General features: G+C 43.4%; 1 protein-coding gene across 3 annotated transcripts; it reads right to left on the bottom strand.

The window, feature by feature from the left end:
• Positions 1-79: 79 nt before the first annotated feature.
• On the bottom strand, positions 80-13,628 carry zdhhc5a (zDHHC palmitoyltransferase 5a). 3 transcript variants are annotated; one of them, XM_028975870.1, is made up of 13 exons: positions 13,218-13,628; positions 8,312-10,184; positions 7,817-7,938; positions 7,512-7,669; positions 6,805-6,977; positions 6,615-6,717; positions 6,041-6,132; positions 5,812-5,938; positions 5,608-5,725; positions 5,414-5,526; positions 2,329-3,308; positions 2,152-2,232; positions 1,533-1,657 (listed from the first exon to the last, which is right to left on the bottom strand). In XM_028975870.1, the coding sequence occupies exons 2-12, from the start codon at positions 8,467-8,469 to the stop codon at positions 2,172-2,174; spliced, it is 2,205 nt and encodes a 734-aa protein (XP_028831703.1). In that variant the 5' UTR covers positions 8,470-10,184; positions 13,218-13,628; the 3' UTR covers positions 1,533-1,657; positions 2,152-2,171. The 3 variants fall into 3 exon arrangements, with proteins under 3 accessions (XP_028831702.1, XP_028831701.1, XP_028831703.1); XM_028975868.1 differs by lacking the exon at positions 2,152-2,232 and having other exon boundaries at positions 1,426-1,657; XM_028975869.1 differs by lacking the exons at positions 2,152-2,232; positions 13,218-13,628 and having other exon boundaries at positions 80-1,657; positions 8,312-8,469.
• Between the last annotated feature and the right edge of the window lie 10,936 nt (positions 13,629-24,564).

Here is a 24,564-nt window from a genome sequence, read left to right as displayed (position 1 = left end):
CCTGGAGGTTTTGTTGAAAGAATACACAATGAAACTGGTTCACGTAACTGCCACGACATGAAGAGACGCATAACATCACTTCTGTTTTATAAACAGTTTATTACCAATTCTCAACCACGCACAGACAGACATTCATTCAGAAACACACACACACACACACACACAATCCATACAGTACACTTCATTCCTCTTCTCTCTCTTATATTTGCTCTTTTTTTGCACCTTTCTCTACCACCCCTGCAAGAGCATTAGCGGTGGCCACTATTTACCCTATCACAGGATGTGAATCTTCACACACCCATAATCACAAATTGCATGTTTAGACCAGTCAGTGTATCAACCCGATGTGCCCCAGCAAAATATCAGCATATATGTGACAAAAAAACGTAACAAACAGAAAAGGCCAACAATGTTCTGATTGCTAGTCAGTCAGGGCTGGCTGGCTGATATGAGTCTGTGAGCCTTGATGATCCTGATTGAGGCAACCAGAAAAAGAGAAAAACATAATGCATACTTAAGTGGCAGGAAAAAAAAAAAAAAAAAAAAAGTGATCATACGTGACCCCAGCGGCCTGGAACTTGTGCTAAAATGCTACATGTGATTACATGTGTAGAAAATGTGCAGAACCCCACTGACTGATCTCTCTCTGGCTGAGGCCACTGAAACCATTCATAAAAAAATAAACAAAAGAAAAACAAAGGTCCATACTTTGTTTTGGGTTTAAAAATCCTTTGTGGAGTCCAATCTCATACCAGCCATTGTAGAAAAGAAATATTGATCTGGTCAATAGCTATGTATAAATCCATATAAAACAACATTTAAAAATTAAATAAAATACATTTTTTATCATGAGTCCCAAGGCCATTGCCCTAAAACCTTAGCAGAAAAAAGGCTGTTCCATTTAAACTGCACTATGCCATAACTTCCCCTAAATCCAACAATTCAGCATATGCACGCATGATTGGTCAAAAACAAAGGCAGCATGGTAAGTAGCCAATCACAGTGGTCCAATTGGCTACAGCATGCCATTAAGTCCCTGTGAGGGGGGGAAATCCACATATTTCTGTACAGAAGATACAACAAATCATTTACACATTTTTTTCCCATACATTTTTTTGAAAGGCAACCCAGTTAGAGCCGTCACACCGTAGAGAGTTCATAATCTTCATAAATGGTGGAAAACATGAAGGAGTCTTGCCTCTACACCAGCATGGTGTAAAGTTACAGTTTGGTGCTCATGATTTCTCCTCTGGAATCTGAATAAAAGGACTTTCAATCCATCGTGTTCGGGGGTCAGGGGGGGGGTGAAGGACAAAAATCAGTCATCATGCACCCCCCCTTCAAAGTCTTCCTCCCTCCGGCATGTAATGAGGCTCTCTTCAGGTCTGTGAGGAGGGTGAAGCTGGCTCTGCCACACCCACACGTTCAAACTGCAATCTCATACGTGGTTCCTCCGACACCCGTCACCTTCTTCACCCCAGCCCCAGGTTTGTGGGCGGGGCTCTGAGCTGACGCAGCGCCGGGATACGCCTGGCCCGGCCGGGTGGAGAGGCTGATTGGATGAGAGGGGGAGGAAGGCGTGGAGGAAGGAGGCTGGGGCAGCGAAGTTTTGGGCTGGCCATTTGTCCGGCTGTAGGACTTCATTTGAATCTCGTCCCTGTTACAGACCAAGGAGAATAAGAGCAAGTTACAATAAACTGGATTTAGACAGTTTTTTTACACATATAGACATAAAACAACTACATTTCGTAAACCAAGAGGGAATGTAGTATTCTTACTACAGACATATGTTGATTAAAAATAGTAAAAACACGAATGTAGTCAACATCTAAGCACAAGTAATGTTGCAGAAGCAGCGCGGTCCAGCATCCAACAGCTAAACCTTGTAAATTTCAGGTTGTTGGCTGTGTAGCTAACGGTGTGGTCTGCATCAGGGCGGGGCATTATATGCAAGAATTAGCTTACAGCTATGTAAAGAGGCATTGTTACATACGATTAGTGACCATGAATACACAGAAATGTGTGTGTATTAGGGGGAAGACCCACATTTGAATACAGGAGCAGACAGATACACAAATGACCCAAAAGAGACACATCAGGGTAAAAAAAAGAAAGAAAGAAAGAAAAGAAACATTGAGAGACGACACTCACAGGAGCCTGGGAGGAGGTAGCTAGTAGAAGGAAGAGGAGGAGGAAGGACTAGTAGCAGGAAGATGAGGCGGTGGCAGCAGGCTTTGGCGAAGAAGAAAGCCGGTGTTATAGAAGGGAATGTGTATGTGCTTGTGTGTGTAGAATTGTGTAGGGAGGGGCTTGGCTAAGATTACTCACTTTGGAGCCTGGATCCCCCCTCCACCCCCTCCGGTCGAAGATGAAGCCGAGGCCTTGCGCACCATGCGGTACTGCATCTCCGCCGCGGCCGCGCTGGAGTACGACAGCGACTTGCCGAGCGGGGGTGCATGTGGCGAGCGGGGCGGGTGGCCGCTCGGCGGCAGGGGCGTGTCGGTGGAGCGGGTACGGTAGGGGTAGGCGGGCGGCGCGCCCGAGTTGGAAAGTAGGGGTGGTCGGGAGAAGCGAGGGGGCCGCTGGCTGTGGTGGTGGTGGTGGTGATGATGGTGGTGGTGGTGGTGAGGGCCAGTAGGGGGCTCTTGTAGGAGTCGCTCGCGCTCTGGAGGGGGTGGAGGGGAGCTTGTGGAGGAGGCGCGCAGGTAGGCGCTGCGATGAGGGGATGCCAGCAGAGCCGTGCTGCTGGAGGAGGAGGAGGAGGAGGGTTGATGAAGCTCAGCCTCACGCTGGTGGGCTATTTGAGCCGACAGAAAGGGGGAGCTGTAGCCCAGTGCCAAAGGTGTACGCTGCTGCCCCCCGCTGGCCGGCGAAAGCTCCGAGGCCCCCGTGGTGGTCTCCAGGTCGGGGCTCTCGGAGGGTGTGAGCAGGCTGTCGTAGGACAGGCTGCCATTGCGTGGCGGGGGTGGTGGTGTCTGATTGGCCAGGCTCTTGAAGCTGCTAGATGTGGCGGGCTCCAAACCTGCGGTGCATGCGTGACCTGAGCGCACGCTAGAGTGCGAGGCGGCACCAGAGAGCACGCTGGGGTCTGAGAACGAGGGGTAGGAGCGCCCGCCAAGGGAGTAGCCGGCGACGCCCAGGCCTGGCGCACCCCCACCACCACTGGCAGCCGATTCTGCAGCCCCACCGCGCTCCCCTCCTCCTGCCCCCTCCCTCCCATCCAGGCTGGGTTCTGAGCGGTAACCAGGCTGCTGACTGGACTGCAGAAGAGAGGACGATGACTCCTTCAGACTGTCCCCACGACTTATCTAAAAACAGGAAGAGGGACGGAAAAAGAGGGGAAAAAACCAGATTAAAACCATAATGAGAATTGGTAATAAACTGTTAAATCTGTCAAAATCTTAATATGAAATGTTATAACTCACTTATAAGAAAGCACAGCCTGCAATAGGCACCAACATCAACCCACAATGAGCAAAAGGGACAGAAAGAAGGTTGGGGAAACCTACAATGTACAGTCTACTGCTACGGCACAGGGTGTAGTTTTTTTGGGGGGTGGGAACACTATCAGAGAGAGATTTAACAGAATTACAGTATTATACAAGTTATCTGAAATGATCGGCTCCCTCATTTTGGATACCAACAGGGGTGAGGATGACAGGGAATCCAGCAATACGATACTATATTGACACGTTGCCACAATAAGGATGATAGTGCAGTGCTGTAAATTGCAGAATATTGGAGGCCAGTTGTCTATGATCGAGATATCTCAGTGCCTAATAAAGATGGATGAAAAACAAAAACAATTCAACTGGAGAAAACTACAAGTTTGCACAGAATTCACACGGGATGGTTGAATTAGTGTTAACTGTTGCTATGACAACGTTGCAAAATTGTGTAGGGGCTAAAAATAGCCTTCAGTTCCTCCCTTGATTTTCTGCAATAAAGATACGATTTGTTAAAATTTAAGCATTCAATGTAAACTTTGAATCAATCAGCAATAGTACTACAATATTTTGTGGCATCAATGTTTTTCCTACGCCTGGCTACAAACTATGTAGAATAATTTTCATGACTTTTAACTACATGATTTATTTAAATTTATAATGACACCACTTGGCACACATGTTGGGACAGACACTAAGCAGTCTTTATTTAATCTGTCCCCTCGGCATCTCATCTGTACAAAAGCCCCCCGTCCCTTTAAGCCAATAATAACCTTGCGAGATAGAAAGCCCCACATCATAGCGCTTTGAATTAATCCAGTGGTGCGCAGCCAAAACAAGCTGCCCCCGTTAGCAACGTGTCTGCGCTAATACCCAGCTCACCCCTCTTTCCTCCCTCCTTCTCTCTGTGGCTGTAGCATCACAAGTGGACAGATGGCCCAGGGGCTGCCATGTGTTGCCAATCAAACAATGAGAGTTAATGGCAGGAAGGTGGGGACCTCAGACTAATATTAGCAAATGTACAATGTAATGCCTTTATGGCTGACAGTTGTGACCATCAGTGTTGCCGTGCAGCACAGTGAGAGGAAGTTGGATGAAGAATTGCATGCTGGGTATAACTCTGGGCGTATATACTGTAAGCACCGGCGGTCAGTTTCAGTAGATTCAGGGCAGGAACGCCTTGAAGCAGACTTAGCTGCAGTGAGAGGCTGATAGACACAGATCTGAAGGACTGAGCGGGAGAATGAAGCAGTAAGCAAGGGTAAAGGGGAATTTGATGAAGAAATTATCCACAAATATCCCCCCATATTAGAGGCTGATCAATTGATTCAGTAACTGAACAAGAAATTTTGGCTGGACTGGACTGACATTTTTCAACCAGCCTCCATTTCAAATTCAACTTCTGAATAAAACTGGAACCCCCAAACCTGCCAGATGTGTGTGTGGGGTTTCTGGTTGTATGTGGTGGACTGGGTGTAAACTGGAAATAAAGTGATCTATACAGGTTTGACATAATGCAAGGAGGAGCCAAATGTTTAAAGATTTAATACCAGTCTATGGACATAGATCAGACCATCATCAAAAGAAGACACCCACACACACACCTACACAAACATACTCTACAACAATATGACAATAGGCACACAAATAAAAATAAAAATGAGTCCAGTGTCAACTTACTCATACTGATCAACTGAAAGCCACTGAGTGATCAAATAAAAAGGGAGAAATTAAATGAGTGGGAGATGAGAGATAAAATAATAAATTAAGTTAATTAAAAGACCACATGAACAAGCATTTAGGGTAAAGTTTACAATGAGATACCACATACACTGTTCAAGTCAAACAATTGTGAGGCTCATGAAGTATGAGTGTTAAAAATGTAAAACTATGGAAGCACATTACACACACACACACACACACACAAGCATTGCTTGACCTAACATGGCCACAGACATCACACTTACTTGGTTGGCATAAGCATGGGTGAGGGCGGTGTGGTTCTTTCCTGGGCTGCTATAGGTAGGTCTGTACTTGTACATAGTTGGTGTGGGTGGAGCTTTATTTAACAAGCTGCTCTCTGTGGACAGAGTGGGGTTCAAAATATTGTCATAAGTCACATGGGCATTGCAAGTTTAATTCAATAGAGCGTTTTGCATACCTTCACTATGGCTCCCGGGTCCTCGGGACAAGCCAGGGTAGCGCAGCTCTGGTTTGGGTGGAGGCGGTGGCTCAGCATCAGCTGACTGGCTCTCCATCATCTCAAGACTACTTTTAGACTGAGAGAGCAAAGCAGGTTATGTGCCTAGATGAGAGGGGGGGTAAACAGAGGAGAGCTCTCACAGCAACAGAACTAGAGATTTACCCGGTGCAGGTCGCCTTGGATGCCATTGTCAAGCACTTTGGCAGAGAGCTGCGTTTCTGAGAGCTGCGGTCGGAGGAAGGGGGGCTGCACCACGACTGTCTGAGCCTTCCTCTTCCTTCCCAGGTACCTGGGTCGGAGGAAGCAGCCAGTGTTACATGTTTTAGCTGCTTAAAATGATATTACCATTTTAAAAAGAAAGAGAAGGTGAAAGAGAGAGGGTGAAACTAACCTGGGGGCCTGAGAGCTGCAGAGCACATGTGTCACATTTCTCCAGCAGCCATTAGTGAAGGGGTTAACACCTCCTCTGAACTTCCCCGTCACCTGGAAAGAGATATGCACAACAGAGCAGTGATGAAGAGCAATGATGAAGAATGGCAGACGTCTTGGTTTACATACTCACACTCTTCCCTCAAAGTAACAATCAAACAGCTAATTTATTAATGCATCTTGCACATACTGTAATTTCTCACTGTAAATGCTCCATTTCTTTACTTTGCAAATGCACATTTATTTTTTATTCACATCTGCACTACACTTAAGTCCTCACTAACTTTTTTATTATTATTATTTATATTAAACTCTTGACTTGGAATCTGTATAAGAACAGCAAAGAAAGAATTTCATTGTACAGAGAAATGTCTTCTGTACATCTGACAAAACACTCTGAATCCTTGTATCCTATCAGACATGCTTAAACTATTTGGCTTTGAACAACAGAGATCTATGCACACGTACACACACACACACACACACACACACACACACACACACACACACACACACACACACACACACACACACACCTGCTCATTGGTGGTCCTGCCTCGAGCCACTAATACGATGTGGAAGCCGGTGAGGCCAGCAACAGGAATGAAAAATAGCCCAGCTACACACATCACAGCCATACTGAATTCAGAATCAAGGAAAATCTAAATACTAGTAGTAAAATATTGAGTGATTTACACAGTAAAAATATCAAAAATAGAAGGATACGTAACAACAGAGTGCACATGATCCAGCTTGTGCGTGTGGTACAGCACGTAGACGAGGCCAAAGCCGAAGACACTCATGATGTGCGCTGTTAGGGACAGCAGGAAAAGGAAGAAGTATCTGTAGTTCCTGCGGCCGATGCAGTTGTTCACCCAAGGGCAGTGGTGGTCAAAGTCCTACAGAGGGCAGCAGCAGGACAAAGGAAACATTTAACAAAGAGGCCATCTTCACTGAAATGCAGAGACCAGCAGATAAACACTGTGTAAGAGTCCTGTCCTAAACATAACCGAAGCTTTGTGGGACCACTTGGACACAGCGAGAAGGGAAAAAAAAAAAAAAAGACAGTTATGGCAAGTCCTGCAGGGAGGAATTTACCACAGGACAGTTTAAAACAAATTACACGTCAAAGCACAAGAACGAACTCCCTTCATGCCATGTTGAGTTCTTGTGTGTTTTATTGAGTTATTTCTTTACTCCAAGCCTTTTTGAGGATCAAATTTAGTACATTTAAAGGTGAAGGATTTAGAAGATAAGATCTATGAAATAACTCCGCAAACAGACTGATGAGTGCGACTGAGTAGAGCAACTGATCAATAGAAATCGTGCAGAATCAATGTATAACTACCCAGGGTAAAAGTAGGTGAGAGCGTGGGCAGGGTGGTGTTAGGTTTCCAGCGTGTGTGTATAGTTGTCTTCATGCCGATCCCTACCTCCACACAGTTGTCACACACTGAGCAGTGAGAGCAGCGTGGGGGTCTGTAGAAGCGGCAGGTCGAGCACCATTTCATCCGCACTTGAATCCCACGAATCTCCACAGTTTTATAGAGTGGTGCCCTGAAGTCGTCTTCCTTATCTTCATCCTCCTCCGCTGCAACGCACACACATTAAAATTTCAAATGAAAAGCCCAAATATATTTCAGCTTTCTTAGAGGGCTAGGGGGACAGTGTGCGTCACAACGTTCTCTACCACTACATGAGTACAGGAAGACAGACCAAAAGTCAGAGCAATATCTACCTCTGGGGAAGATGCCAGGGTCCATGAAGGTGGCCATGCAAAAGTTGGCAAGGACAAAAAGGAACATAATTCCATTGTAAATGGGAACAGCCACAGAAAACTGCTCAGACAACCATGGGCACCTGAAGAGGAAAACACAACATAGCTCAATTGTGGCCACGGCAAATCATCAATCATACATGAAGCTGTATGAGCTCCATAAAATGTAAACAGACAGATGCTAGACTACATCATGAAGTACAACTTTTCATTGAGTGTTTCTGCAGATGACTTTCCTCTTGCTCCTTTCCACAGAATTTAATCAGAAGGATAAATGAGAAGCAACAAATCAACAGGAAGAGGGGAAAACAGCAGCTGACACAGAATGAGATCAGAGTGTGGCACTGTGAAATCAGGAAAAGAACACACCTAACGGCATGAAATTGGCAGGGTGGTCCAAAAAAAAGGACATGACTGCATGCAGTCAGATTGAGCTTGGCCATGTCTGTTACTCACGTAAAGCAGAAGAACAGCGTGGTGGAGCCCACCAGGAAGGCCGTCGCCGCGGCAACTGGCACATAGCGACTGGGCCGGAAGGGGCGAGAGGGTGCTGATGCATGGGGTGGGGGGGAGGGGCCTGTCACACCCCCTCCACTCTTGCTGCCTCCCGCCATTGCCCGGAGATGGCAAAGGGGTGGTCTCCCACACACAGGCGTTATCCAGAGGGGCAGATTTTTTGGGGTGTGTGTGGAACGAGGGATCAGAGAAGACAGATATTAAGGAAAGCGAAGCAAATGATTGCTAGAGAGGGAGGATATGGACTCCCCCTTGACGTTGGGGTGAGGACAAGGAGCACTGCAACAAGACCAGCATGGCCAAGATGAAAGGGTGAAAGACAGATAAAAAAAATTAAATTATAAGAAATTAAAAAAAAATAATAATAATAAAGACTGGTGGTTTCTTTTGAACAAAAAGTACAAAAAGTAGCTTTAACAGAAGAGAGATTTCAACATAAATGTTTTTTTGTTTGTGCAGGGCTCTGTTTGAAAGCAGAGGTAATAAATGGAGACCATTCAGCAGCTTTGTAGCGCAAACAGCAACCAGAAACAAAGTGATCCCATTTGCTGCAAAAAACAATGTTGCCACAAAAAGCAATAAAAAAAGTATATAATAGCTTTAAGAAAATTACATTTTCGTAATTTAAACAGTTTTTAAACAAGTAAAAGAGGCTTAAAAGATTCGATTAGATGGGCCTGTAAGTGCCTCTAGTGAAATGCTATGACCGTAAATGATAATGACAGCATCACCACACCACAAACACAATATGGGCATCAGAACAAGCTTGAGGAGAGTGGTGACAGTGAGAGAGGCCTAGGCATTCAGCACGTTTGGCATTTTTAAAATGTTAAATTTGAGGAGCCTACATTTGATAAATTGGCCACTTCAATGAAGAAACAACTACAACAAAAAACGAAAGAGAAAAAGACCCAATTAAATTAGAAATCTATTAAAGGAAAGCCAAAAAAAACAGAAACTACCAAAAAGATTACTAAGGTAAAGTGTGTTTAGTGGCAACAGTCTCTCCAGACCAAAATGGCAATTTCTGTTTTTCAGTTCATGAAATGTTCTGAAGCCACGGGTCTGACTGACAGAATGGAAGCCCTCCACACACGAATCTGACTCATTCTTCAGTCAAAAACAACAGTCAGCAGATTTTCAGACAGGTCCAAACGCTGCATAGAGCAGTGGTGAAGTAGGCCGATCCTCGTTTTGTGCTGATGATCACTTGTGGTGTGAATGAAGACCCGTGGCCCGGCATTCACAGGAGGGTCTATATGCAACCGACTGCAGGTCCAGGGTGAATAAGCAGCTGAGCGGTGGCTGCCACTTTTTCTCTCCAAAATGCAGTTCAGCGGGGGTGTGCTTCATGTAGAGGAACCAAAAAAAAATGCTGCAATCAATTCTTCCTGGAAGTGCAAGAGTAGGTTTGGAAATAATGACGTTGGGGGGGGGAGCAAAAAAACAAAGAACAAAACAAAAAAAAAAAAAAACAAAAAAAAAACTGAGGAAGCAGAGTTACTCCCTCCAGGAGCGACTGAGAACTTCCTCCTCTTTCTGTGTGTCAGGCCCAGCTGTCGCTTTTTTGGCTGACTAGTCCAAGTGTGTGTGTGGGGGGGGTGTGCTGTTACATAAGTGGTTTGGAGGTGTGTCCACGTGAGAGAACGCCCCTGGCCATTATTCCAGGACTCCTTTCCCCAGGAAACCAGCTGATAGGAGCACAGCAGGGGGGGAGAAAGAGCTCCGGTGGAATCTCAGCGAGGGCGTTTATATAGGTGATCTGTTAAACAGGAGCAGTGCTGAATATGGAGAGGAGAAGACTCTTCTTTTCCTGCAGAGCGGGGAAAGGGAAAGGAGTGTTAAATATTTGAAAAAGCCATTTCTAACACCAGACACACACACACACACACACACACACCACACACACACAGGCCCACCATTACCCTGATCCAAATGGCTTTTTATGAGTGGCAACTACTTTTCTGTATTTATTGCAGTTCCTCTTCAGTCGCCCTCTGGCTTTCATGTCAGACACTGTGAGTGTCATATGACGCATGTGTACACGCCATCACAACCATTCCCTAACCCTGCCAGTCTTTCCATGGCAAATGTATGCAAAAAGAAGGTTTTCCTGCCAGTGCAATGATCCACACTGTGCGTAGGAGGGTGGCGAGAGAGAGAGAGTGTGTGTGTGTGTGTGTGTGTGTGTGTGCAATGTTCTTACTGCATAGCCTCTATATCAGAATCTGGATGTGAACTGATGTCCAATGTGTGTGAAGGGGGCATGAGGGTAGTGGAAAAAAACAGGATGGGTTAATTTAATTAGCCATACCTGTTGCTGCTTTGTATAACATATCATACCATAAAATTATAAATCTATTTCTCAAGAATACAAAGAAGCAAAAATATATATAAGTGGCTTGGCCATTCTGTTAATTGTTTAAACAGGTTGAACAATGCCAGTATGAGTGAGGGAAGGACTTGCAATTTATTATCATCTGAACGTGAGGCGCGTGTTGAAAATAATACATAACCCTAATTTACACCACTCTTGCATTACATTAAGCCAAAAGATGCAAAAGTTCTCTCAATATTCACACAAAAAAAGGTATTTTTCAGCCAGGTACTTTACATCTCCATTTCCACATAGATGCTGTCAATGTCAAAACCTGAAAAGGCATTAATTAGGCCTGCCAAGTTTTGCAAATGTAATATTTGATGGATAGGTATATTCATTTTTTATTTTACTCATTTGATGCGAGAATGACACCTCCCATGACTGATTAACGGTATATACGTGTTAGTTTTACTACCATAAGATAGAACTAGCCACTTTCAATTTGCTCTCCTGTGTTCTGGCATTGAAACGTTTGTTAAAAGGTTTTAAAATTCTTAACAGATCGAAACACACACAAAAAAAAAAATGACATGACAGCTTACAAATATACATCTCACCACACTGTGTGTACAGTTACAGGCATTAAAAAAATACCAGATTTGAACATTCTTGTTTCACTTTTGTCATTTTTAACTCCAAACTCCAAATATGGATCTATAAAACAGGATACCCCCCCAAGAAATCTTCTTGACATCCTGGGCTGGGTTGCAAGATAAACCATGCTTCATGGGATAGGCTACATTAGAGCTGAGGAAAAAAAATCTCTGATGATAATTCAATCTAGACAAATATTTTTTGGTGACAAAGATCTCTTAGACTGCAATTATTTGCAGATAATTCAAAATCTGCCATGATTTCAAGGTGTTCAATGGTTGACAATGATTGACAGATGATTACACACCTAATTCCCAGCTTCACAGACCCAACAACTGGAATGACTTGGCCTTTACTATGAATAGTGTGCTTGGAGAAGCTGGTCTACAGAATCACCACGGCAACCACTGGAGACAAACAAGCAAGAACCTCTGTTGACCACAGTTACAGTGACATTCACCTTCACTGTGGTCAATGATTACACCTGAAAGACACGTATTTACGAAAATAAGCACATGCAAGAAACCGGACCACAGCAACATGGGAGAGAGCAGGAAGCAGTGTTGTTATACAGAATAAGAGTAAACAGCCGAAACCGGATGAACCGGCTCGTGCTCAGTTATAAGGATGGCGTGGGCAAACCGCACGATGGAGGAAACTAGTCAGATTACTAGTCACACTCTGTTCATGGTGACGTCGGGAATTGCTGAACAATTTGCTACAAAGTTTTGTTATCGGCCTATCAGGCACACGGGCCAAAGTGATTCAGCAGGTGTTGGCAACACCTTTCCTGCTTGGTGCAAAGGAGGCATAACCAGATGTTCCCCTAAACTGCCTCCATCTTCATACCAGAGCAGTGTTCTGATCTTTTTGGGGACTATTTTTTGCAATGATGGTTAGGGTGGTCTTCCATGCCTCTGCAGGACCAGAGAAAAAAATCGGGGTCAGGAAGCTGCCACGTGACAATTTCTCAGACAAATTAACCCCAATTAACCAAAAAAACCCCCATACCTACGCATACCCTGTATTATACACCTGTCTATGGACAGCGGTGTTTATATTTAATAAATCATACATACGCGCTCTCCCCAAGAATAATTCACACACAGCACGGCTAATACGAGCTCAGTATTCAGCTCGCCGGTTCTGTAAAGCGGCTGACGGCTACGGCTAGCGCTGGGTTTCGGGGTGTGTTTCGCTGCGTCTTAAACACCCGATCGGGCCCCAAAAACGCAATCCGCGGTCTTCCTTTCCTCTTTCTAACACACGGGATTATCTCCCCACCCGGATAATCACTGTCGCAGAGACCGATGTGTCATTTGGCCCGGGTGGGGACGGCGAAGCAAGCAGGCTAACGTTAGCACTGACGTGGAAAATCGACTCCGTCGCAATACAGAGATGGATTTTTAGCCTTTAGGTTAAAAATCATTTTCACGGAAGGAGCAGGACGTGTCAGGATTGTTGCGTGAACACGACAGCAGCGAAGTGAACGAGCCTGTGAAGATGTCTGATAACATCAGGGTGGTTGTATGCCTGCCCCCTTTCGCCACGCCAACTACGAAATAAAAAAAAAAACTGGACAGAATGGTAAACAAAACGCAGGATTAGAATAATGACATCTGGGCTAATTGTGAAGCGTGCAGCGTTATCCAGTCGTTCGGCGTTACCCGAAGACGTGAAGCAGGATCCGGAACGAAACGGAGTTGATGACAACGTTCGGTGTAAATTCTCCCGCACGACCGAGCAAACCGATCGCAGATTGACCGCGGATGGCAGTTTAATCGCAAATCTGATGTTCTTGATGGTGACGGCTGACGTTAGCAAAGTATCGAGGTTCCAAAAAGGAGACATTACGGAAAACTAGCTTGTTACCTGTCTGTTCGGGGTTCTCCTCGATTCTTCCCGCGTTCCCCCAAAAGTATCCAAAATGGCACAGCTTCTGAAATCCTGACAATGACTTTAATATTCTTATGAAGCTTTGGTGCTCGGTCTCGTAACACGAAACATTCGTCTAACATACCTGGCTAACTAGCTGAATGGAAAGCTATGCTAGTTAGCGACATTTTTCTCAACATTTTCATGGTGTTGGACGTGTGCAAACCTAAAGAAAACCGGGGAATCCCTTAATCCGCACTGTTCGGCATATACCTACGATGCTAAAAACCCCGACTTGTCAGCGATTTAGCGCTGTTAGCTCTTCTCTGGTCTGAAGTTTGGATAGCTAACAACGCCTTTTTGGTCGAAACCGAGAGCTACATTTTTCGGATCTCCAAGGTCCACGAGCCTGCCCGAAGACCACAAGTCCCGCCCCCTCGAAACGCCATTGGCTGGGCGTTACGTTCGGCCGGATAACCGGAGCCAATCGGACGTCGAAATACTTTTCTTTCTAGGCCACTAACTGTCGTACAAGTGGGCAGGTAGACGGCGCTGTATTCGCGACGGCGGTTCACGGCCACGCTCAGACAGCGCAATAATTTCCCATCTTTACACTTGCCACTCCTACCAGATTTCTCACCATCAGCCAAAAAAGTGTGCTATGACATTGTCGTGTTTTTTGTGAGCATTCGTGACACAATATCTTAGAATGTGGGCCATTTAAAGAGAGAGAGAGAGCGAGAGAGAGAGAAGCACAACACCATTGAAGGATTACAGCGACAGCAGGAGTTTTGCAGATAAGCCCACCCAGGCCTCCTCTCGAATATATCCTTGCAAAGCTGACCAACATCTGTCACCACCAAGCAGACATAATGATATAAATCTGAAGCTCTGTAATGAAATCACACAAGCACAAACAGGGTGCAATCCCCCAACACCCCCTTTCAGAACAATAGGGAACCCTGAAGTAGAGCAACACAATTTAGACATTTTGTATCTCGAATTCCATGCCTGGAGAGCAACAAGGCCCCTACAAGGCCCTCTTCTGCCACATCTGATTTAGAGACCCCTATAATGAAACAGGATTAACTACCTTTTGTTTTCCTACTTTCAGGTTGACAAAAAGAGGTCATGAAAAGTGTTCAGACAACCCAACAGATCGTGGGGTTTGCCATGTCTAATCTTAACCCTAATCCTAATCCTAACCCGAGCCATAACCCCATAATCACCCACAGTACCCACACTTGGTGTGATATAGCACTGGTCATTTTCAATCTTGGAGGACCTCTAATGGCAAAGCACAAGACTGCACTTGTTCACACAGTCCATCCCCAGCTCAAACATGGTGTAGATAAATAAACATTGTTTTATATATAAGGAAAATGAGAGAAAAAAATCAAACAAAGTAATTATATGGACACATTCACATGTACCAGCTAAAACACTGATAGTCACTCTCGTACCTCAAAGCATTAACACACCCCACATTGCACCTGATACCCTACCCTCTCAAGGTACCAGGAAGAATTGCATCTTGACACTACTCTGCTTCAAGGCCTAGGCTGTGGCCAGTGAAGTTCTTCCACACTAGTCTTATCCAACCATGTTTCCATAGACCTTGCCTTGTCCATGTAGACATGGTGTTTAGTCATGCTGGAAGAGAAGCGCCTTCCGTATACTGTGTGTTCACATTGAAGCATGGTGTTGTCCAAGATTGCCCTTCATTGGAAAAAAGGGACCCATACCCTGAAAAATAGTCCTGCACCATTATCCATCATCCACCAAACTCCATGAAAACATCAACATCAAACTCCACAATACATTTAGGCAGGTAACATTCTCTCGGCATCAGACAAACCCCGATTTCTGTGTCAGAAGGGAATGCAAATCTTCTGAGTGATCAGGTTGCTATCTGTTGGCGGACTTTTTATGTGTCTTGGCCAGAGAAAATCCCGATAATTGAGATGCATTGACTTTGAGGACTAAAGGTGTGGCCAGCATTCAGTACACTGAGAGTTTATTACATGGCGATGGAGGCAATGGGGAGGGTAGTGTGACACACAAATGCATACCCCGTCTGTTTTAAGCGTTTGGACCTGTCTGAAAATCTGCTGACTGTTGTTTATGACAGATATCAGCCCATAAGGTCACTGGTTTCCGTAATGATAATAAAAGGGGTTAAAGTGAAGTGGTTGTCATTGTGATGCACAGCACATGGTGCACACAGTGAAATGTGTCCTCTGCTTTTAACCATCACCCTTGGGGAGCAGTGGGCAGCCATGACAGGTAGGCCACCACTGCCCCCTAAGTGGGTTAGTGGGCTTGGTTGATGTAATCTGACTACCAGTGATTGTACCACTGGCTACCTAGCAATTAGAGACTATTGACACCAACAGGGCCGGATCTACACTGGGGCAAGATGGGGCAACTCTTCCTTAAACAAACATCCTGCACTCAACAGTTTAATATACTGCTGTAATCACAGCTTAAGATAAATTTTGTGTTGTTGGTTTTAAAGATCTGGATGGATATTTTATTTTATACTCTTTTTGTCTTTTATTCTGGGTGATTTTTAAAATATAACTTTTTAAAATATTTTTTATATAAATATAATATACATATTTTTAAAATATAACTTTTAAATAGAATCTTTCAGTTTTGTTAATATTTGCAATAGTGAGTACTAAATATTTGATACAGGTCATCAATTAAGAAAAATGTCAGGTGTTTTTTTATGTTTCAGCCCCCCCCAACCACCTTTTCATGGTCAGGAGCTTTGCACGTCTCAGGGAACCTACCAGCTACGTAGCTTTCTGTTGGGACACCCAAGCAGGAATAAAAAAGAGGCCTGACAAAGGGAAATCAAATTACATGACAAAAAACAGTTATCCAGAGCACCCACAACCAACCCTCTGTCGCCACTAGGGGTGTTAGAAAATATCAATAGAGCAAAATATCGCGATATTTTATGTGGTGACATTGTATCAATAGAGGGACATCAAATAGGGGCAGTGGTGGCCTAGCGGTTAAGGAAGCGACCCCGTAATCAGAAGGTTGCCGGTTTGAATCCCGACCCGCCAAGGTACCACTGAGGTGTCACTGAGCAAAGCACCGTCCCCACACACTGCTCCCCGGGCGCCTGTCATGGCTGCCCACTGCTCATTCAGGGTGATGGGATAAATGCAGAGGACAAATTTCACTGTGTGCACCATGTGCTGTGCTGCTGTGTATCGCATGTGACAATCACTTCACTTTCTTTTCTAAATATTGATATTTGATTTGTATACAGATTTAGTCCACCGGGTGGTGCTGTTGAGCGTTTTCCTCAGTGAGGTCAGTAGAGGTGAAAGTCCGTGTGCGACCACATCCTACACTCCTGTAGATGGCGCTGTACTGCTGGGTACTTTGAATTACTGCTTGGCATTTCAGTTTTTACTGCCTTCAAGCTAACAAAATAACAAGGTCTCGTTTTATCATAAGAAGTCAAAGCTAAAGAAGCATTCCGACAATAAAATTCAATCTTAATAAGCGCAAATATCATCTGGCTTTTGGTATTGCAATATGTACTGTATCATTGGTCACCATGTATCTTGAGACTCTTGCACACCCCTAGTCGTCACTGTGTGCCCCTTCACATTTCTGTCTGCCCCCTCATATATGCCGGTCTAGGACCAGCCCTGGACACAAATAGTTATCAGGCAGTCGCCTGGTCAACAATAAAACAGTAAAATGGCCTAAAAACAATGCATAGCAACACTCACAACAGTTGTGTGAGCAGCAATAAAATACAATTCATACAAATGTTTGAGCCATCAGTCCACTAAGTGGCACTGCAGTCAAACAGACTCCATTGCTAATAAAAAACCCGAGAGCCTCTAGAAAGAGACACCAAGCATGTAACACAAAGTTTTCTTTTCTGTAACTCTCCTTCTGGGGAAAAGAGTCCTGGAGGGTACATCAGCCTTTCTTTTCTATTTTGTTACATAGGACACAAAGCAATATCTGAAAGCAATATGTCTTCAAAAATTAGGTTCAGGCATGTTTTCATATCTAGTTACGAGAACAAATAGAAATATTATTCATAAAAATGGTCATAAGCCCTAACCAAATTAACCAAAGATCATTCAGGGCAGCCGGCAGAGGCTGGCAGGACATGTGATGTTGTGAGAATTTGTCTACCCACACGATGGCAGCAGACAAGCAGGAAAACAGAAATTCTCTCAAGCCCAGGTTTACGAAACAGCGAATGTGAGGGGATCAAGGAAGAGAACGCCTTTTATGTACATTTTCCTGAGCGTTCACTTTTTGCCATGATTTGTAGCAGGGTTACTTTTGCGATCTCAGTAGACACAGTATACATTTTGTAGAATTCCAAACAGCATGACAAGGGAAAGCAGCAATGACAATAGATTATGTCAGACTGGGCATTGAGTCCAGAGAGGTGGTTTGTATGCACTAAACCCTGGAAAGTATAAGTTGTGTATGTGCACACTGCCACAGTGTGTAGAATGTGCTATACTAATACTTATCTACTAAACAGACGTTGAGAATGATGTGGTGCAACCATGAAAGTCAGTAATGGACTCTTTTTAATCACATTTTTTTGTGAATCTCTGTAAGAGAGATTGACAGATTGAGAAACAGATGAATGAAGAATGATGGGCACACGAATGAGTCATGCATCATGGGCATGTATTGGGATTGGAGGATATCTAAAAGCCTCTCTTTGGGGCCATGACGCTGTGGAAAACTATTTTTACCCCCCGTCTGCTCCGTACTCATCCTAGCTCTCCACGGGAGAATAGACGGAGGGTATGAATGGAGGGTAAAGGTAGCTGTGGTATAGGGCAAAGAAAGAGGGAAAAGGTTTGAAAAGGTTTCATGCATTGGAGTGTATGACAGAAAACGTCCTTTACCCCTACAGTGTACAGAGAGACAGAACTGCAAATCAATTCTGATTTTGCCAAATCAGAATTGATTTCATAATGATTAAAATATGCAGTAATTTCTGTATTCGGTCATCTCCAAACTAGATTATTGTAACTCTTCCAGGTGATACAGAATGCAGCATGACTTCTTTTCCAACCTCTACTACATTGCTAGACTAGACTTTGGGGCAGTGGTGACCTAGTGGTTAAGGAAGTGGTTAAGAGAAGAGGACACATTTCATTGTGTGCACCGTGTGCTGTGCTGCAGTGATTCACAATGACAATCACTTCACTTTCATGTTCACTGCATTGGTCTCCCGTTGCTGCCCGCATCGGCTTCATGTTTCTGATGCTCACCTGCAAAGCCTAGAAAGGGTCATCACCCTCCTGCCTCAGATCTCTCATCACTGCTCACTCTGCACTTCAATCGCGCTGATGCTCCAGCATGGCTCGACTGGTACCTCCATCTCTCAACGTACCAGGAAACCATTCATCTAGACTCTTCTCTGTCTTCATTCTCTTCTCTACACTAGATGTTCGAACAGCCGAGTCACTAAAGCTCTTCAAATGCTAGCTAACAACCTTCCTTTTTAGGAAATACTTTGATTATAAAGGCCTGTTTATTTTAAAAATGTGTGGGTTCTGTTGGGTTTTGGGTTATTATGCTATTGTTATTTACAGATCGGTTCCAAGTAATTTGCTCGGGATAAGAGAGTCTGATAAATGCTTAAATATAACAGCATTTGCTGTCAAACTCACTTGGTAAAGAAAATTACAAAAGGCAACAAATATTCCATATTCATATAAGCATTCCACTGAAAAAAAGCATCATGCTGTACTTAACTTTCTCAACTTCCAGCAACCATCCACAATTACATGCAGGAGTTAAAAATAGACACAAGAGGCATGATTTCACTGGGGTGAATGAGAGAAGCTGGCAGAAGGACAAAGAGGGTGCAAGATTGACATTTTACTCATTGATCCTCCTCCACCCCAGTCTGTCTGTCTGTATTAATAGTTTGCCACAGTTACCAGAAGGAGGGAAAGCGCCCCACGCAAAATGAGCCCACTCGCCCTGTCACATTCCACCCCCATTTGTCTGAAGGACACAAATAGCAGGCAACCCCAACCAAAATTTGCAAAATTATTGTCTCATGCCCTTTACATGTACACACTCATTTCTCGGTCATAAAGTCCAGCAAACACTGCTCTGCTACATTTTGGTTTTTCAGTTTGTTTAGATTTCATATTATTATAACCCAGACAACATGAATGCACGTGACAGTAAATTTCTTGGTGTCGATCCTAAGCCCGGGTAAATAGGGAGGGTTGGAGAAAGGGCCTCTGGTGTAAAACTTTTGCAGGGTCAGTTGTGTGGAAAACAAGTCTGGTTGATGCGCTGAGACCCCTATTGGGGGAAGCCAAAGGAAGAAGAAGGAGATTTCAAATTATGTTCAAATCATATTACATCATGGCAAATTTTAGGCCAGCTACACCAAGTCATTCACTCCAAAATATCATTAAAGTACCATTAATTCCCCAAATAACCACATGTCTTCAAATTTCCAGTACTAAAAGTAATTGGGAATGTTCGTTAATGCTATATTAATCAATGAGAATGATAGAACTGAGAATCTATCCACATGTTTGCAGTGCTGAGATATATGGCAGAGATCACTGGCATGCCCCGTGGAGAAGGCCACTACCTTTTAAACTTTACTTATAAAACATAATTAAAGTCAATTAAAAGTCCGATGAGTTTAATACTGCGTTGCCCAAACTTTACATGTCGTATCTCATATAGTGCAATAAATGAACTGATACAACATGAACTACACAAAAAAAAAAAATGTAATAATCAAGTAAACAAAACTAATTTAGTTGTGATTACTTAAACATTCAAGTTTTTTAGCATAGAGACAGTCCATTAAACTTAACATATTGACTTCTCACAATTAAAATGACTGACTTAAAACTGTATTTTAACTTGGTTTAAGTCATTGTGCTGAATTCAGTTGATCTCGTAAACTGTAACTCCACAGTTCAGTTATAAGCAATTATAACATTAGTTTGAGTGTACAGTCATTAATAATCTGACACGACAACTATACATAACTGACTGCTACTATTTTATTTATTACATCAAATGCTAACCACAAACAATCCCATCTGAAAACTGTACTCTTCACAAGCAAGATGCCTCCATAGATACACTTATGCGAAGACAATATGAACAGCAAGTTGCAAAAGCAGAAAGTCCCTAAAAGAAACACAGTCTTCTGCTAGATGGTGGCTAACGGACTTAAAACTCCACTACTAATAATCTACTAACAGATGAAAATAAAGCACCCATTCATCCTTCCAAACTGAGTACACGGGCAACTTCTTGATAAGAACAACCCAGTATCGACCAGTATCCCCCTTGAGCATTCTTTGAAGCTCTGGCCCTCCTACTACCCTCTAGTTTGTTTTCTTTTGAAAACAAAATGGCTCCTTATAACTTGAAAAATGCACTGAAAAATGTAAGTAAATTCTACAAAGAATGCTTGTTTGATAACCATTTGATAACTGGTTTTGCTGAATGAACAAATTTGTCTTCCCTAATGGACACTTCTTACTTCTTTTTACTCAATAACATTAATTTAACTAACTTTTTAAAGTGTATGAACTTACTGTTTTTTTTTTACTTTCTCAAAAGAGAATTATAAAGTGAAGTAGCTGAAGTGCACCTACAGACCAAAGACTGATGATGCATCAGACCGCATAACTCATGTACATGGGGTGCTGGTGAATAATCCACTTGTAGGAGTTTTTTGTAGTGGAATCCTACAGTCTCAGTCCTGTGGGACTAGAGATTGTTTTGCAGTAGGAGTGAACTTCATGCAGTGCAACAGTATTTGTTGGCATTGCTCAGGTGGCATGAGCTGCTGTGGCACGTGAGTTTGCCAATTGTTTGAACAGAGGACGATGACGCACTGTGCTCAGAAACGTCTGTCTCCCAATGGGACGGCTGAACGTGCAACAAATGCGAGATTAACGTCCTAATGAGCCTGCATGTGGTGTGTGTGTGTGTGTGTGTGCTTATGCATGTGAGAGTGTGCCTGCCTGTTCATATGCAGTTAAACTCTCCAAATGTTTGCAAAAATCAAAGCGATCCAGGAACTCTGACTCAAGGATCACACCTCTCCTCGCACTCTCTTCAACTGAGTCTCACTTTTTTTTGCTTTCTATTTCATTCACATTCTCTCGTCGCTCTCTCTGTCACTTCTACTCATGTCTCAGCTTTAGTAAACTTTAGTGAACACTGTTGATGAAACACATATTGCTGCAGCACTTGCAGGCCTGAAATCCTGGCTATAATGTGCAACTAGCATTCATGACAATCAAATAATGTGTACGGACAACCTCCAGGCGCATTACTGCGCAGCTTCCAACAGCAACTTGACTGATGAATGCAATAGGTCTAAAATGAATGGAAGTATTTTAAATTGCATAAAGTGATTAGAAAAAAAAACAGTCAGAGGTTGTGATATGAACCAACAAAAAGAAATATAATGTACAATCTCATTGAGAGATGGATAAACCACAACTATAAGCCCACACAAGCTTGGCCTTGCTTGTTCCATGTTCTTCAGTGGGACAAAGTGAGAGATTGAAAGACAGGCATATACATAAAAAAGTAGCACTTTGTAAAAGTACATAAGAAATAATAGAAATCCAGCAATGAATGAGTTGACCTTGATCATTTTAATCCATTAATTATTAGCATTTATTAGCTTTATTAATCCAAGTAAATTACTATTGCAGTTATATGGAAATGTGGTATGTACAAATGACACCAATGTTACAGAAAACCCAATTGAAGGAATGGAGAAAGAGGTAGAGAGAAACAGAGCTGTGAAGAGAAACTGCCACAGACCATGGACTGCCTTGTCCATACCGAACTCCTGATACAGGAGTACCTGTATCATCCACCCACAATACTTTGCTGTCATGGTGATACTTCTTGTGAGTGGAAAGCCACAGCTTGGAGATATGTTGGGGGTCTTCATTAAAGTCATGGACCTGGAATTTTGCATCTTACAGCTTCATGCATCATTCAGTTCAACCCTTGTTTAGAGCTCAAAATCGAATTACAATTCTAAACAAACCATAACTTTAACTTTTAACCTAAACTACTTCGTATTACTGCGGGATTTAGACTGTTGACATATGCCGTTGTGGCCCTTCTGTTGAATAATAAATAGATCAGGACATTAAACAATGACATATAATCATTCCAAAGAGAGTAACTCTGCGGTTAAAATGTAAAGTGAATGAAATGAATGAAACATGGAGTTTAAGTGAAAGGAAGAGGGATACTGCAGTAACTGAGAAATCAAAAGAAACAAAAGATCATGTTGCTGGACAGGCTGCCATCCTCCCGCCAGCAGAGGCCACTATTCCTTGGTGTGGAATGGTTAGTGGCTTCCAGGTTCTTTGATTTTGTGGCCTGGATCCGTTGTTCTAGATTTTCCTTGCGTGTCCCCTAGCACTTGCCTTGTGCCAACAGTGTACAATAATTATTGTATTTGTACCATCATTTTACCATATGTACAATGTACATTTAATGATTCCATAAATCCCATAATGTACGATAATGACTTTGATGACTGATCATTTTCTGCAGATGTGTTTGTCCTCCTGTGTTAATCTCACTTTATTAATGATTTATTGGCATTTGCTGCCTCTAAAAGATACTGTTCTCCAGACATTATTTAATATTTGCCTGCATCTTGCAATTCCACGGTTACAACTGCATTTATTTAAAGTATAAAGTGAAGTGCATTGTCACATGTGATACACAGCAGCACAGCACACAATGCACACGTGTGCATCGTGTCCTGCCTGCAGCAGATGGTGCACGCACAGTAACGGAAATGTTAAACGCCACCAGCAAATGGCCTAAATCTTCAATTTAACTGCAAGGTTTAAGGTCATTTAGAGTTTAAAGAGGAAAAAAAACAAAATGAAGGAGAAAGAGTCATGTAGTTATACTGACATATACTCGCAGTGACATTTACTGCATCAGGAATTAGATCAATTTGATGATATTTTATTGAATGAGACAATAATTTCTAAATGAGCATTAGTTTAATTCTGAGAGATCAATTGGATGAACTGAAAAAAGCATGACTATGATCGAGCCAATTGCAGTCAATAAAAGTCAAAAAGTTTTTCTATTCACCTTGTATTTCCTTTTCATACTGTTCTATTCAACACTTGGTGAAAGTGTGGACAATGAGGCAATGACGACATAGAGAGCAAGGAGGGTGTGAAAGTAAGAACGTGTGAGAAAGCGATGAGATGGAGTGGTTGGGGGGATATAGTTGGAAGTGGAAATGAGCCTCAATTATTAAAGAGAAATGGGCAACAACCTAGACGTCCTCTGATTTGTAAGCTTGTGATTCTCCAGCCTGCAGTAGGAAATGAAATATTGATGCAGTTGGACCATTGCTCAAATGCGTAAAAACTGCGTGTGTCTGTGCATGCGCATGCTGGTGTTATAGCCTCATATACGTGAACAAGCTGCCGAGGTCTTCTAACACTCCACACACTTACGCACAACTCTACGTATGTCTTACGCGGGGGCAACACTGACGTCTACCAAATCATTCACGTCTTCCCAGATCCCATATTCATGCCCAGTTCCCCCCTCCCCTGTTCTCACTCCATCACTCCTTCTCTCCCTCCATTCACATCCTCCCCTGACTCAGATGTAATGGACATTAATATTCAAATATTATTGGCAGACAGTGCAAGCAACAGCCTCAGTCTCCGCCCCTCCGCTGACCGGGCCCATACACAGCCGCCAACTGTGCTCCTCTGTCTGAGTGGCATGGCCGATAGCCAGTCGGCGCGTATGTGGTGGGTGGGGTGACGCAGAGGCCCAATTTGCGCAAATGCTCACAGCGTCCAATGAGGTGCTGGCAATATGATGTCGCATTCTCCCTGACTGAGTGCTGCTCCCCAAAAAAGATTTCAGATTGCTCACAATGATCGTATATGAAGGGGAGTTGATTGATAAGTGCGCTGCTGTAGAGACAAAGTAATTTGTTGTTCATTCCACCCTATTGTGACTTCCCATGAGGTCTTCCACAGAACTCATTAGAGATGAGATGCAGCTTCGTTTGAGTGTTGCTGTGAACTACCCATCCTGTGTGCTACATGTTTTGAGTTTCTTTGCATGAAGACAGGCCATTTGCTGGTGGCGTTTAACACTTCCGTTCCTGCACGTGCACCATCTGCTGCAGGCAGGACAGGTTTCAGACAGATGGGAAGACAGAAGAAGAAAGATCAACCTGAAGTGAAGGTGAAAGTAGAAAGTCATGAAGTGAGGGAGATTTTTTCAACTTTTGGTTCTTGTTTTCAGAACA

The sequence above is a fragment of the Denticeps clupeoides genome, chromosome 4, assembly GCF_900700375.1.
Source record: "Denticeps clupeoides chromosome 4, fDenClu1.1, whole genome shotgun sequence".
In the NCBI taxonomy this organism is placed as follows: domain Eukaryota; kingdom Metazoa; phylum Chordata; class Actinopteri; order Clupeiformes; family Denticipitidae; genus Denticeps; species Denticeps clupeoides.
The sequence above is the reverse complement of the archived record's forward strand: the minus strand, read 5'-3'. Positions and strand labels throughout refer to the sequence as shown.

Bases quoted from the DNA above. Each gene is read 5' to 3' on its own strand.
- zdhhc5a (XM_028975868.1), bottom strand. From the start codon at position 8,469: ATGGCGGGAGGCAGCAAGAGTGGAGGGGGTGTGACAGGCCCCTCCCCC. The intron at 5,726-5,811 runs GTAAATCTCTAG...TTGCTCTCTCAG, and splicing joins TCCAAGGCGACCTGCACCGG to TCTAAAAGTAGTCTTGAGAT. The intron at 1,658-2,328 runs GTGAGTAATCTT...GGTCTGTAACAG, and splicing joins GGGGGGATCCAGGCTCCAAA to GGACGAGATTCAAATGAAGT.